General features: G+C 48.2%; 1 protein-coding gene across 2 annotated transcripts in view; it reads right to left on the minus strand.

Moving 5' to 3' along the window:
* Positions 1-13,136, minus strand: part of TP73 (tumor protein p73) — an 88,969-nt gene that overhangs the window by 31,567 nt on the left and 44,266 nt on the right. For both annotated transcript variants that reach the window (XM_018576886.1, XM_018576893.1), the window contains one exon: positions 9,025-9,270. In XM_018576886.1, coding sequence (XP_018432388.1) covers positions 9,025-9,270 — 246 coding nt within the window. The remainder of the gene's footprint in view (positions 1-9,024; positions 9,271-13,136) is intronic.

Consider the following 13,136-nt stretch of genomic DNA (forward strand, 5'->3'; position numbering starts at 1 on the left):
TTGAGGTGCAGGGAGGGGCGGGGCGGGGGTGGTGGGGTATGGAGATGAGGTGCCAAATTTTAATTTGCAGTGTTTGTAGCACCTCGATCCTGCGTGTTATCACCGGGAATAAGCTATTCAAATGCAAGTGGTAAATCGAATGCAATCTACACATCCTTCCTAGTAGGTAATATTATGTTTTTAAGGCTCCATCACACCAACAGCATCAGATTGCATTGGGTAGCATTGCCCGATGCAGTCCCAAGGTGAGACCAAGGCAAATTGTGCCCTATGTCCTATGGTTGCAGTTCACGCCAACACTCTGAATAGAAAATACAGGACATGTTGCACTTGTGCGCAGCATGTTTTGACACAATGCAACATGTGGCAATGAGCTGCCGCTCTGAATTCATTATTAATCATTATTAAATATATTCTTTTAGTGCAAGCGATGTATGTACCCGAATCAGTCCTAGTATCAGCCAATCCCCTGTACAGCAGAGTTCAGACTGGGAGAGGAAAGGGGAAGCCTAGGAGTCAGGTGTTCTGCTTGCCAATATATTGATGGAGTTTGCATGTTCTCCTTGTGTTTGTGTAGGTTTCCTCTGGTTTTCCTCCCACACTCCAAAGACATGCTGATAGGTTATTTGACTCCTGTCTAAATTGGCCCTAGTGTGTACGTGGGATAGGGACCTTACATTGTAAGCTCCTGTAGGGCAGGGGCTGATGTGAATGTGCAGTATGTAAAGCAATGAGTAAATAAAATTCTGCCAGAATGATTGTGACATAAATACATGCAGTTATTTTGGGGAAACAACAACGTTTCACCAATAACATCCATTTTGGATGACTGCTTCCTCCACTCCGTCCATCAAAACTTGTAATGATTGTATTGTAATCTATGTTCCTGTAGGGAAGATTTCCTCTCATTTCCTGTGGCGTTAAAGGAGTTAACGGAGAACTATGTTAAAGGAGAACTATGAGGTGAGTGCTTTTCACTCACCTCATAGTTCTAGCCGACCTGTGACAATGAGACTGTCACAGGTCGGCTCAGTAGATCGGGAGGCGAGCAAACACATACCGGCGTTCGCTCACCTATCGATCCTGTCACGGCTCTCTGCCGTAACAGGGGAGGGGCTGGATTCCCCCCTCCCCGCTCAGATCCTCCAGCGCTATCTGGCGGAACGGACGGGGGAGGGGGCGGGTACAGCTGGCTCTGCCTCTAGATAGGCAGAGCCAGCTGTCAGTCAAGCAGCTGGGCCGATCCAGACATAATTGTCGGGATCCGCTTCAGCTGCGGCGTCTTAGCTACAGCTCGCGGTCTACTGAGCCTAGGGTGACGTGAGGACGCTAGTTTGTGTCCTCCCGTTACCCTAAGGAGAACTATGGGGAAAAGCCTTAACCCCATAGTTCTCCTTTAAGTCACAAGAGTAAAAGGATTGATTTAGTCTTTGGTTAAGGTTAAGAAAAGGATTGCATAAAGTGTGTGTGTATAAACCGTCTGTAGAGCTGTTCACTGTGTGAATGTCTGTGTTGTAGATTTGCACTGCATTATGGCCACTAGATATAGCCAATGAGCAAAGGGAATTCCTATGATGCTTGGCTCCATCTAGTGGCCATAATACAGTGCAAATCTACAACACAGACATTCGCACAGTGAAGAGCTCTGCAAAAGCTTTATAAATACACCCTAAGTGTAATAGGATAACTGTACCCTTCTGCATTAATTGCTATAGAGACGATGAGTAGTGGTGGATGGCCTCCCCATAGATGAATGGGGATTGGTTCATGCATGTGTGGAAGAGCCCGGCCAAGAAACTCCCAGCGGGCCCTACAGCAAAAGATTTAAAGGAGCAAGGCCAATTTAAGTAGTATTAATTAATCCAGATCAATTATACATCGCCCAGCATCTCTTTACATTTTTGCTCAAGCACTTACAGTCTTAACATGTTTACAAATAGAGCTCTCAGCTCAGCTTCCCTGAACTTCCTGAAGATCACAAGAACAGAGCAGTCTCCAGTAGATGTCCATCTACTAGCTTGGGAAAGAAGAGTGGAAGAGGGGAGTGACTTGCCTTGCTGTGCGTGTGTGTTTATGGAGTCCAGTGTGTATCCTACCACACTCCTGACCGCTATACCCATTGGTATTGGGTGCTGAAGTGATAGTGGATGGCATCACCCAGATCAATGTAGTAACCATTTGTCACTGGCACACCGAAGAGATGCATTCGAACCGTATGTTTATGGAGGTGTAGATATTTTGTCACAAAGACAGCAACTTTTCGGGGCTGCACAGGGTCCCTTTATTAGGATGTTTGTGGAGACACACACAGCTTACTAGCACACACAGGGGTGGCTCCATAGGACCCTCCGAGGGAAAGGAGCCCCCCTAAAACAGGATATCAGGGCCAGTGCTCAGGGGATAAGCTGATTCTGCAGGAAGCTAATACTTTCAACATCAAGGAGCAGCATCCATTGTCAGTGATTTCATTAGCATTTGAAATAGCTTAAAAACTGTAGACTTTAATATCACTTTAAGTATAACACTTAACTGGGAAAAGGGAGAGGGTAATTTAAAGGATACCTTTACTATAAGTTCAGTTATCCTTTAAGGTGAGGTGAAGGGGTAATTTTTGGGGTTACATGAGGAATTTAATTGTTATGGAACGTTAGGCTGTGTTATGGTGCAGTTAATGTTAGAGCGGATGAAGTGCATGTCATCAGAGTCACATTCAGGGCAATGGTGTATGACACATCTGAGGTTGAGTTGGGTCTGGTTTTCTTGCATTTCTTGGATGCAGCAGGTTCTATAGAAATATGTTTGTACTGCAAGCAAAGAACGTCAAACTCTGCATTTCACACTGAAACACAGGCGGTTGGGCAACACTGCATTTAAATGCCAAAAAAAAAACCCCCAAAACATTTACACAAACCCACTGGCAATTAATTGTTAAGGTCATGTGAAGAGTTAAAAGGAGAACTATGGGGTCAGGGCTTTCCCCCATAGTTCTCCTTAGGGTAACGGGAGGACACAAACTAGCGTCCTCCCGTCACCCTATGCTCAGTATACCGCGAGCTACAGCTCGCGGTATACTGAGACGCCGCAGCCGGAGCGGATCCCGACATCGATGTGGAGATCTGCCCAGCTGCGAGTGACAGCTGGCTCTGCCTATTTAGAGGCAGAGCCAGCTGTAAACACCTGGTCTTCAAGCGGTTAAAGAACTCCAGAAATTAAAAAAAAAACGTAACTCTTGCAGTAGGGGTACCCCCGCATTGCAAGGGTTAACTGCTCATTAACCCTAATAAAGGAAGAAATACTCACCCAATCCTCAGTCCTGCGGGGATCAGCGATCACCTCTCTCTAATAACCCGCCCGGCTTTGGTATATCTCTTGTTTTTCTTGTGTCCAATAGATTTGTATCAGGGCCAGTTCACACCATCAACGCACTAGAGAGCATCCCTGCGTTCAGGGGTGGGAGGGGGCATGGCGGTACGTTGAAGTCAATGGCAATGCAGCTACACCCCCTTCCCCCCACCTGCAGTGCGATTGCCTGCACTAGAATGCGTGGCACATTAGTGCCTGCGTTTCCGGTGCAGTGCAATCTGAAAAAATAGTGCTTGCATTATTTTTTTTAATCGCACTGGACCGGAACACTGGATCGCACTGGGGGGGTTGTGTGTGGCTGCGGTGCCATTGACTTCTACACACCGTGACACTCCCTCCAGCCCCTGAATGCAGGAAGCTGGCTGGGATGCGCATCAGTAGCAAATCGTGCTGGAACGCACCAGAGCTGGTGTGAACCAGCCCTTGGACATGATGACGTCATGGGTCTTTAGACTGCCAGAGCCCAGGGAGAGACGTGGCTGGGGGCACTGGTCTAGCATCTAGGCAGGATCAAGGATCGGGTGACTATATTTTCTATATTTCTATTATTGGTAAAAAAAATGGTTAACAAATTCATTTTAAAAAAAAACAAATTTTCGCCATCCATGGAACGCAGTGCATGTATGCTAAGTAAGAGTGATAGCTAGGGGTTGTTGTTTGTCTAGCTAATGGAAGTCACAGCATCCTCCAGGAATGTTTTATGATGTCACGGGCCTTTGAAGTGGGAATTACTCCATGTCAAGTCACCCGTGCCTGGGGCAAGTAAACAGGAATGAATGGAGTGAGTACATGTTCTCCTGAACGGAGGAAAACAAACCGAGAGGTTGCCCTGTGTACACTGTGAAAGCCCAATTGCTTTGTGGAAGATGTGTGGTTGGAGTGAGAACAATAGAAGAGAAAGCTCTACAAGCCTAATGTCTGAATAAAGCCAAAAGTGTTCCATCTCAGAGACAATCCGATTGGTTATCCTGAACAACACAGACAGTTCCTCCAACACAAGCTGGCCATACATGGTTATGTTTTTATCATTCAACCTGCCGGCTTAAGGGGAAAAAAAATGATAATGGACTCCTCTATTCACAAGGAACAGCATGGATGGACGAATCTTCTGCTGGCGTGTTATATTCTGACAGCACTGTCAGAATACATGAACAGTGACAGCAGCTGATTGGCCGCCATCACTGTCTGCCCAAATATTTTCCGACCAGTTCCTTTGATTTTATGATTGAAGGATGCCGAAGCAAAGGGTGCCGACAGGGATCCCCCACTGAATGTTTTTCAGCCAGTTCATCAACAAATATGGGACAGCTGTCAACTATGCAATGAAGAGAACCCGGTTGGGTTTTATGGGGAATTAGAAGCATCCAGAGAGATTTGTACAACATGCAGGGTGAGAGGGGTACAATAAAAACCCAGTGTGACCCCATGGATTTTAGGGTGAGTTGATATATTAAACTGGAGGAGCAGGCACTCACTGGTCTGTGACTGGAGGAGCGGGCACTCACTAGCCTGTGACTGGAGGAGCGGGCACTCACTAGCCTGTGACTGGAGGAGCGGGCACTCACTAGCCTGTGACTGGAGGAGCGGGCACTCACTAGCCTGTGACTGGAGGAGCGGGCACTCACTAGCCTGTGACTGGAGGAGCGGGCACTCACTAGCCTGTGACTGGAGGAGCGGGCACTCACTAGCCTGTGACTGGAGGAGCGGGCACTCACTAGCCTGTGACTGGAGGAGCGGGCACTCACTAGCCTGTGACTGGAGGAGCGGGCACTCACTAGCCTGTGACTGGAGGAGCGGGCACTCACTAGCCTGTGACTGGAGGAGCGGGCACTCACTAGCCTGTGACTGGAGGAGCGGGCACTCACTAGCCTGTGACTGGAGGAGCGGGCACTCACTAGCCTGTGACTGGAGGAGCGGGCACTCACTAGCCTGTGACTGGAGGAGCGGGCACTCACTAGCCTGTGACTGGAGGAGCGGGCACTCACTAGCCTGTGACTGGAGGAGCGGGCACTCACTAGCCTGTGACTGGAGGAGCGGGCACTCACTAGCCTGTGACTGGAGGAGCGGGCACTCACTAGCCTGTGACTGGAGGAGCGGGCACTCACTAGCCTGTGACTGGAGGAGCGGGCACTCACTAGCCTGTGACTGGAGGAGCGGGCACTCACTAGCCTGTGACTGGAGGAGCGGGCACTCACTAGCCTGTGACTGGAGGAGCGGGCACTCACTAGCCTGTGACTGGAGGAGCGGGCACTCACTAGCCTGTGACTGGAGGAGCGGGCACTCACTAGCCTGTGACTGGAGGAGCGGGCACTCACTAGCCTGTGACTGGAGGAGCGGGCACTCACTAGCCTGTGACTGGAGGAGCGGGCACTCACTAGCCTGTGACTGGAGGAGCGGGCACTCACTAGCCTGTGACTGGAGGAGCGGGCACTCACTAGCCTGTGACTGGAGGAGCGGGCACTCACTAGCCTGTGACTGGAGGAGCGGGCACTCACTAGCCTGTGACTGGAGGAGCGGGCACTCACTAGCCTGTGACTGGAGGAGCGGGCACTCACTAGCCTGTGACTGGAGGAGCGGGCACTCACTAGCCTGTGACTGGAGGAGCGGGCACTCACTAGCCTGTGACTGGAGGAGCGGGCACTCACTAGCCTGTGACTGGAGGAGCGGGCACTCACTAGCCTGTGACTGGAGGAGCGGGCACTCACTAGCCTGTGACTGGAGGAGCGGGCACTCACTAGCCTGTGACTGGAGGAGCGGGCACTCACTAGCCTGTGACTGGAGGAGCGGGCACTCACTAGCCTGTGACTGGAGGAGCGGGCACTCACTAGCCTGTGACTGGAGGAGCGGGCACTCACTAGCCTGTGACTGGAGGAGCGGGCACTCACTAGCCTGTGACTGGAGGAGCGGGCACTCACTAGCCTGTGACTGGAGGAGCGGGCACTCACTAGCCTGTGACTGGAGGAGCGGGCACTCACTAGCCTGTGACTGGAGGAGCGGGCACTCACTAGCCTGTGACTGGAGGAGCGGGCACTCACTAGCCTGTGACTGGAGGAGCGGGCACTCACTAGCCTGTGACTGGAGGAGCGGGCACTCACTAGCCTGTGACTGGAGGAGCGGGCACTCACTAGCCTGTGACTGGAGGAGCGGGCACTCACTAGCCTGTGACTGGAGGAGCGGGCACTCACTAGCCTGTGACTGGAGGAGCGGGCACTCACTAGCCTGTGACTGGAGGAGCGGGCACTCACTAGCCTGTGACTGGAGGAGCGGGCACTCACTAGCCTGTGACTGGAGGAGCGGGCACTCACTAGCCTGTGACTGGAGGAGCGGGCACTCACTAGCCTGTGACTGGAGGAGCGGGCACTCACTAGCCTGTGACTGGAGGAGCGGGCACTCACTAGCCTGTGACTGGAGGAGCGGGCACTCACTAGCCTGTGACTGGAGGAGCGGGCACTCACTAGCCTGTGACTGGAGGAGCGGGCACTCACTAGCCTGTGACTGGAGGAGCGGGCACTCACTAGCCTGTGACTGGAGGAGCGGGCACTCACTAGCCTGTGACTGGAGGAGCGGGCACTCACTAGCCTGTGACTGGAGGAGCGGGCACTCACTAGCCTGTGACTGGAGGAGCGGGCACTCACTAGCCTGTGACTGGAGGAGCGGGCACTCACTAGCCTGTGACTGGAGGAGCGGGCACTCACTAGCCTGTGACTGGAGGAGCGGGCACTCACTAGCCTGTGACTGGAGGAGCGGGCACTCACTGGCCTGTGATGGGAGAAGCGGGCACTCACTGACCTGTGATGGGAGAAGCAGGTGATCAGATTGCCTCCTGCTGCAGCCTCTAACCTTGTGACTTACTACAAAGGTAGTGTTGCAGACTGATCACCGAGAGAGAGGAGAATTAGGAAATGCTTCCTCCTGCCTTCAGCAGAGTCAGCCAAGGCAAAGTCATTGGACTGGATCCCAAGAACTGTTGTGCAATGATAAAAGATATAAATACTGTTGCTGTATATTTATTCTCACAGACTTGTAAAGATACTGAAAGGTCCAATTCAATGCATAAAAAGAAGATTGCCTCTGCTTTTATTCTTTAATTCAGTCATTAAAAAAACCGCACATTTATATCTGCTCATTTCCTATACATGTGATGCCCTTTCCTTAGTACACCTGTATGGTAATTGTGCTTTACTCTTTCCCAATCCCATGCCTATATAGTCTGCTCAGCATGAATAAAAACGATCTGTCAGTGACCAGCCATGAAGCTGTTTTCCTTATCTCAGCAATCATTCAACACACGGGTCAAGTGCAGCATCTGAAATAAAGATAGGGACCAGACAGAAAACCCAATGATCTCTACATGCAATGCCATTATAAAAATACGGCACAGGTAAAATGTAGCAGACAAAAGTGATTTCCAACTTCATAAGAACTCAAAATTTTCACAGAAAACACACTGGAGCCAATGACATAAAGAAACTACGCTATTAGAGAATTCTAGTTGTCGGTAACAACTAATCAGCTTCCAATTGTTATTTTTACAGCCCAAGCAAGAAAATGAAAAAAGAGGATCCTGAGGAGTTGTTATAAGCAACAAGAAATTTTCCTAATGCCCTTTCCATACATCAGCTCCTCTGTAGCTTACCTTTCCTCCCTGCACTGACCTTTTCAAGAGATATTTAGATTCCAAGTGCCCCTCGTTCTGCAGGACAGTCCCACCACCTCAACCCTTCATGTCTCCACGACCTTCTTGTATCTGCAATGTCCAGCCATAGTCACAGATTGCCCTCATGCTGCTACGTTTTGTCTTCCTTATACCAAATTATGATGCTTAAGGGCCTGCACAATTTTTTTTTTTACTGGAACGCATCAAAAACACATAGCACCGCGTCTGCAGATCCGCACCTGATCCGGGCCTGATCAGGACCTGAAACTCATGTGAACAGGCCCTAAGACTGTTATATTGCTACAGACGTTCTTTCCAAAAGAAGAACCTGGCTGGTTAGTTTTATCTTTGCACATCCGTAGATTGCTATTCAATAGAAGCCATATAGAGGTCATGCTGGCCACCTACAAACTGACCTTGATGGCCTTCAACTACTGTGGCTATAGCTGGCCATGCACCATTTAAATTTTCATTTTTGGAACATTCGTTTAATTTTGTAATGGTCATTGGGGTCAAATCGATGGAAAATGGAAGGCACAGGATACAAATTTTTCTTGTTTCTTATCCAAGGAAAGGAAATTCTAACCATGAATGTGATTGCCATTCAGGGGGAAATGTACGTATTGTAATGTGCATGTGCTCAGCACAAGAGAAACCTGTTTAGTACCACTTCCATTCAAGTAGCAATTCTGGATGAAATTTTAGGGACTTGGGTAAACTCAGTGATGACAAGATAAACAATTTTAGAACGAAGGTTGGAATGAAGTTCTACCAGTGCATGGCCAGCTTTACTCACTTCAAGGATGAGTCCAGCATTGACTCAGCCCGTCAAGTCTTGTTTACAAAGTTTTAGAAGAAGAACTTCGGAGCAAAACCAGAGCTTATCCCTACATCCCCAAAATGACACACATGAAATGCTACGGCTCCATCTCCAATATCCAGACCACCCCAAATGTCAATGCATAGACAAAACATTTTAGAGAAGAACATAAGAAGTGACTTACGGTCCATGTGGCTGATTTTGCAGTGCTGGATTGCTGGAACGTGACCTCGAAGTTGTGTTGTCCTGGGTAGTCTGTGTTGGAGGGGATGACCGGTGCGGGTGACATGGCGTCAAAGGTCGAGCTGGGCTGCGAATAGGGAGAATGCGTGGGGACATTCGAGTTGTGCTCCGGGTTGTACGGACTGGTGGACGCTGCTCGGCTACCAATGCTCTGATCCATGGTGTTGTTCAGCAGATTGAACTGAGACTGCAGACGGTGGAATAGGGGGAGGAGAGAGAGGGGAGAAGAAGAAGAAAAAAAAACACAGGTAAGAGGGACTGAAGCATCACACAGGTAAGACGGATAGAGGCATCAGCTGCATTTTAGGATTCAAGGTGTCTAGTTACAGGAGTCTTAAAGGACTTGCTGGCTTTGGAGTCATTCGAAAAATTTCCTGAGGCTTTTTCCTTTTTGGTAACAGGTTAATACTTGTCAGCGGATAGAGTGACAGGTCTGTTGTGAGCTCGCTCAGGAACACCTCTGTGCTGCTCAATTCAAGGAATGCTCTATGGCTTAAAAGCCTGGGAAAAGGTTTAAAGATGGTTTTATGGAATCACAACCAATATAAAACAAACCTTCAATCTGAACTCTGGCTTTCCCTTCAGTCTTGCACAGTTGTACCTGCTCTGGTTACTCTGATATCTGTGAGCTTCTCGCAATGTGCATTAGAAGCTGCAGCAAGTCAGACAGAGCCCACCTCATTTCCCAGTTGAAGGCTGTAAGGCATCATCTATCCCTTTCCTTCCCAGCTTTAATGTCCCTGGTCTGCCCCATTCATTCATTGGAATTCAGTTCCTTCAATCATGGAGACTCGGCATCACATGTGGGCCCTATCTAGGATGCTCTGTGTACAATAGCAGGCTGCCTAGCAATATCTTCCAAAAAGAATCAACCCACTACTTGTATCAGGACTGAAGGCTCTTGAAAAGGAGTACTGTGCTTCTCTTTGCAATGCAGGCAGATCATGACTGGTGAGAGGGACTGGCAGGGTGCTGTACATGGATTCCTGAAAACATCACAGCACTCTGCCAGTCCCTCTCACCAGTCATGATCTGCCTGCATTGCATAAAAAAGCGTAGAGGGCCACTGATGACATTACTGGATCTACCTGCATTACATACGGACCAGTGATGATGTAATTGGGTCTAAAACAATGTATGCAATTAGAAAGGTTTTACTTAAAAATGTCATTAGCATGTTGATGAGGAAGGGGGGGGGGGGCAGGGAAGGTAAAATATAAGCAGACTAAACTTCAGCTTTAACAGACATTTCACATTAACTTTGCATGTTACTCCCCTGGAAAGTGCAAGTCCAGCAAATTATCTAAATTCATACACATGTAGAGGAAATGTGGGTTTTCCAAATAAAAGGTATCCATGAGCATACAATGTATTCTTACAATGTATATATAGGTTACGCTTTTTTCAATTTTGCATAGAATGGGGAAGCATTGGAACCCCTGTCAGGCTATTAACTGCTCTTTATGTCCCATTGGCACTGGGACATAAAGTGATAGATAATCCAAATTGTTACGGTGGTCACCGAGAGGAAGTAAGGGTAAATCTTCCTATTCTAGTGGCAATGGTCTAAGGAGGGGAATTCCCCTCACCCTGTAAGGCTAGGTTTACACCTGGACGACTCCTGATCGTGCTGTGGATGCCACTATTTGCTAATGGCAACCCAGTCGCGCCAGGTGGATCGTGCAGTTTCCCGATAGCGGCTAAAAAAGTAGCGCGTCGTAAAAAAAAGGTACTTTTACCTTTTTTATTTATCGATTGCCACACGGATGTCACACCATTGAAATCAATGGGGCCGCGCGGCAACTGTTGTGTGCACTAGCACACGATCGCACGTCCTGGGTGTTGCTGAGGTGGGAACCTAGCCTAAGGCTACGTTCACACCTGCACTACACCGCACGACACCCAGGACGCGCGGTGAGGTGTCGCCTAGGTGTGAACCTAGCCTAGAGGTTTCTCTCTCTTTCTCCTGACATTGTAACAGGGAGTGAAGTGAAATCTCCCCATTGGGACACACAACAAAAAACAAAACAAGAGAGGTTAAAACCCTTCTCTAAACATCCAATGAGATTGCGCACCCACAAGCCTGCACCCCGAGCCAACAAAGGGCCCTGTGTGATAAATGACGGGTGGACAGCCAACACTATGAGACAAAGCACAAACTCCTCAGTTGTGGAAGTGAATCCAAGTGTGTTTTTTTTTTTAATAAGTAATACATTTGTTCCTGTGATACATTCGTGACACTCAAAATAGACAGGACAAGAGTAACAGCCACATTAGGAGACCACACATCAGCCTGATCGAGTTACATTCTGTAGATAACCTGTGCCCCGACCATTGTAGACACAGACAATGGCAAGGGATTAGGGATCAGAGATGTTTATTTGTGGAAGTGCCTGGAGGGAAGTAGACAGTATAGAAGGCCAAGGGGTAGGCGACAGAACCTGTGATAAACGCCGGCTATACACATGGCCGTGTTCCAGAGGAATCCACAAAGGTTCAACAAAATGCTTTACTGGAATAATAAAATCATGTATGGCAGTTATTTATTCTGCAGTTGTACAATTTTAGGGTGATCTGTCCAGTGCTTCATTTGGCCATACATGATCATTTACATCCATAGGGTTGCCACCTGTCCAGGATTCACCCGGACAGTTCGGGTTTTGAATGCTGTGTCAGGGTGTCATGGCAGCTGAAACCTGGACACACAAGATGTCAGGCAGACAGGGGCAACCAACATTAAGATAGGGGCTTCTGGTCCCCCCACTGAAAATAGTTTGAACTGTGATATTTACATATGAATGGGCGGCGTTATTTAAATATTAGTAAGCCACGACTCATTCTCCCCTAAAAATTTCCGTGTGTCGCTAGAGTGTTCGGGTTTCGCTGGAAGAAAAGGTGGCAACCCTATATATCCATAACATTTAACTTAGAATAATATATTCATATAGGATGTTTGAAACATATCAGCAGAGTCAGATATCATATGCACTTATTGATTTATGACATTCATGGCTAGGAAAGTCAATTCTTTGTCAAGATGGTCCACTGAACCTTAGATTTTCTTCTGAAAGTTTACTTTTTGAGAAGCTGGTCTCTGACGATGAGGAAGTCTCATGGATGTCCCATTGCACTCCTCACCAATATTTTGCCCAGAGTTCCTTTGGTGGGTGCTGCAGTAACCAGCGGATGGTGCCGAACGAAAGAAGAATGAAGTCACCAAAGCATTTCGCTGTGATTGCATGATTATCTGACGTCAATAAAGACAGATCAATAAGTTGTAAACAGGTGTGCTGGTGACTTCATTCTTCTTTCTGATGATGGGCAGTAAGCCCCCTGCCAAAGAACAAAGTCATTAGAGCTGGTAGCTTCCATTTGTTTTCCATAGAAAAGGGCAGATTCTTTCCGGGACCCTCCTCATAGTGGGCACATCGCTGAATAGCAGATGTAGCAAACTAGGCATGCACCGATACCAGTTTTTCGGTATCGAGTACGAATACCGATATTTTTCGTTCTGTACTCGCCGATACGGAGTACCGATACTTCCGCAAGCATGGAGTCGGCTTCCTGATTGGCCGGGAAACCATCTCGATGCTTGGCCGTCTTCCCGGCCAATCAGCAAGCCGGGCGGTGAGCCATTACCAACCACCCAGCTTCCTTATTGGCCGGGAAGCCAGCTCCATGTTCCCTCGTGGCTCTGCAGGTAAGAGGAAATCTCCCTCTGGCCGGAAGTTCCAGGATCGGGGGCAAGTATTGGAGCATTTGGGCGAGTACGAGTGCATCCAAAGCCAAAACTTTCTAGAAGCTCAAGGTACAAGTAAGTTTACCCATGCCTCTTACATTTCAGCTATAATATAAAAATGTATTAAATGTCATAGATGTACCTTCCTGTTACACCACCATTACCCAGCTATCTTGTCTATATTTAGCACTGTGACAAATATGATTGTTGACTTTGTCATTTGCTCTCCTTGTAACTTTCGTAATTGTGTGCTAAAAAAAAACCCCAAAAACAATATAGTGCAATAAAGCTTGCCATGTTGAAAAGGATGATGC

Source organism: Nanorana parkeri, unplaced genomic scaffold (genome assembly GCF_000935625.1).
Source record: "Nanorana parkeri isolate BGI_ZX_2015 unplaced genomic scaffold, ASM93562v1 scaffold5, whole genome shotgun sequence".
Classification (NCBI taxonomy): domain Eukaryota; kingdom Metazoa; phylum Chordata; class Amphibia; order Anura; family Dicroglossidae; genus Nanorana; species Nanorana parkeri.